This window comes from Sinocyclocheilus rhinocerous, unplaced genomic scaffold (assembly GCF_001515625.1).
Source record: "Sinocyclocheilus rhinocerous isolate Xijiao unplaced genomic scaffold, SAMN03320098_v1.1 scaffold69, whole genome shotgun sequence".
NCBI lineage: Eukaryota > Metazoa > Chordata > Actinopteri > Cypriniformes > Cyprinidae > Sinocyclocheilus > Sinocyclocheilus rhinocerous.
This window is the reverse complement of record NW_015667272.1, coordinates 589,412-591,684: the sequence shown is the minus strand read 5'-3', so window position 1 is coordinate 591,684 and position 2,273 is coordinate 589,412. Positions and strand designations below refer to the sequence as shown.

At 33.0% G+C, this 2,273-nt stretch overlaps 1 protein-coding gene across 1 annotated transcript in view; it reads right to left on the bottom strand.

Annotated features, from left to right (window-relative positions):
• The window catches only part of LOC107733507 (lymphocyte cytosolic protein 2-like), a 12,618-nt gene that overhangs the window by 6,315 nt on the left and 4,030 nt on the right, over positions 1 to 2,273 (bottom strand). The window contains exons 3-4 of the mRNA XM_016545155.1: positions 1,508 to 1,554; positions 730 to 804 (exon numbers count right to left, since the gene is read on the bottom strand). Of these exons, the coding sequence (XP_016400641.1) occupies positions 730 to 804; positions 1,508 to 1,554 (122 nt within the window). The remainder of the gene's footprint in view (positions 1 to 729; positions 805 to 1,507; positions 1,555 to 2,273) is intronic.

The following is a 2,273-nucleotide window of genomic DNA, read 5'->3' as shown; positions in this document are numbered from 1 at the left end:
GTTGGGGGGTGGGGGGGGGGGGTGGGGTTCCATACAAAGAAAGTAAGTTGGGTCCAATATTGATGGACAGTTGGGTCCAATGATTTTCATTAGACAAAAAAAGAGTTCCTCGAAAGACATTTTTCAAAATATCTTCTTATGTGTTTCCGCTGAAGAAAGTAAGCTTGGAACAAAATGAGGGCGAATAAATGAGGACAGGATGTTAATATCTGGGACAAAAAAACCTTTAAAAGTTCAGCAAGAACACAGATGTGATGTCTGGGTCATATAGTACAAACTAACCTTTACAAGTCTGGGCTCAGTAGTTTAACACTTTTATTATGAAATTGATCGAAAGTGACAGTAGAGGTTTCTATTTCTAATAAATGCTGTTCTTTTTAAGAAAAGTTCCCACAAAAATAGTAAGCGGCACAACCACTTTCAACATGAATAATAATAAGAAATGTTTCTTGAGCAGCAAAATTAGAAAGATTTCTGAAGCATCATGTGACACTGAAGACTGGAGTAATGCTGCTGAAAATGTAGCTTTGCTTCACAGGGATAAATTACATTTGAAAATATATTTGAATAGAAAACAGTTCTTTTTAAGTTGCTTTTAATCCAATAAATGCAGCATTGCTGAGCATAAGATATTTATTTCAAAAACATTGACACAAGCTTACTGACCCCAAACTTTGAATGGTTATTTCATATATAAAACAAGGTTTGTGATGGTAGAGATGCACTGGCCTTATTGTTGGAATCGGCGGAAATAATCCCTTCTTCTTCTGTTTGCTGATTTCCTGACAAATCTTGGAGATGAGCCTAAAAGTATTAGAGAACACCAGTTTCACATCCTCAAAGTGTAACTATACCATTACTAGCACATTACTGACTTGTAGGCGTTTTTAAGAGAAACAACCGAATGTAATTATTGCTTTAAGTACTGGTTGAGGGTTCAGTTCAAGCAGGATGTGGTAATTTTCTGTCCTCATTTCGGTGCACCTGACAATGCTTAATAAACTAACAAAAATCACTTTACCATGAAGCCACTGTCTTGCACCTAAATCCAAATACGCTTTTGGGGGAAAAATCAACAACATCTGCTTGTTTAAGTGTTATTGAGGTGTGGGTGTTTTCAACAATTTCACACCGAACATGCTCTGCAAAACAGTTTCTGCATCAACGCTACGGTTCCTGCCACATCTGCTTCTCTGGTTTATCTTTCCTGTGCAGTATTTCCTCTTAATGTCACTATGTCATCGATGGTGTTCTTGCACATTTCTACTTATTTGTACACTTTTATACAGTAAAATAATATGGCAAAGTAATGATCTACAGTTGTTTTAAAACGTTTTTAAAGCACAGTGAGTGTATTTTTAAAAGAAATAAATAAAAAGTATGTATTTGAATACTCGGGATATATTATTCTACAATATATGACAAATAAATTCACAATGTCTAAAGTACTCATGCGATTTACCCAGTATAGATTAAGAAAGAGGAATGGCAAATATGCAGTACTTACGGCGCATGAAGCTTAGGGAACTTTTGAAGGTCATTGTCAGACATACTCTGAAAAAATATATACAGACTGATTTTAAAATTTATCAAACTGTCTCTCTCTCTCTCTCTCTCTCTCTCTATAGGTACACTACCAGTCAAAAGTGCACTTTTCATACTCCTTATACTGGCTATCAGCCTACTATACCAGTCAAAAGTTTTTGAACAGTAAGATTTTTAATGTTTTTTAAAGAATTCTCTTCTGCTCACCCAAGCCTGCATTTAGTTGATCCACAATTCAGAAAAAGCAGTAATATTGTGAAATATTTTTACTATTTAAAATAACTGCTTTCTATCTGAATATATTTTAAAATGTAATTTATTGCTATGATCAAAGCAAAATTTTCAGAATCATTACTCCAGTCTTCAGTGTCACATGATCCTTCAGAAATCATTCTAATATGCTGTTTTGCTGTTCAAGAAACATTTATTATTATTATTATTATTATTATTATCAATATTAAAAACAGTTGAGTACATTTTCAGGATTCTTTGATGAATAGAAAGATCCAAAGATCAGCATTTATCTGAAATAAAAAGCTTTCGCAACATTATACATCATATCATTTTTTTTGGGGGGGGAAAGAAATTATAGAAATTAATACTTCTATTTAGCAAGGATGCTTTAAATTGATGATAAAGTGATGATAAAGACATTTATAATGTTACAAAAGATTTCTATTTCAGATAAATGTTGCTTTGAAATCACAGGAATAAATTACATTTTAAAA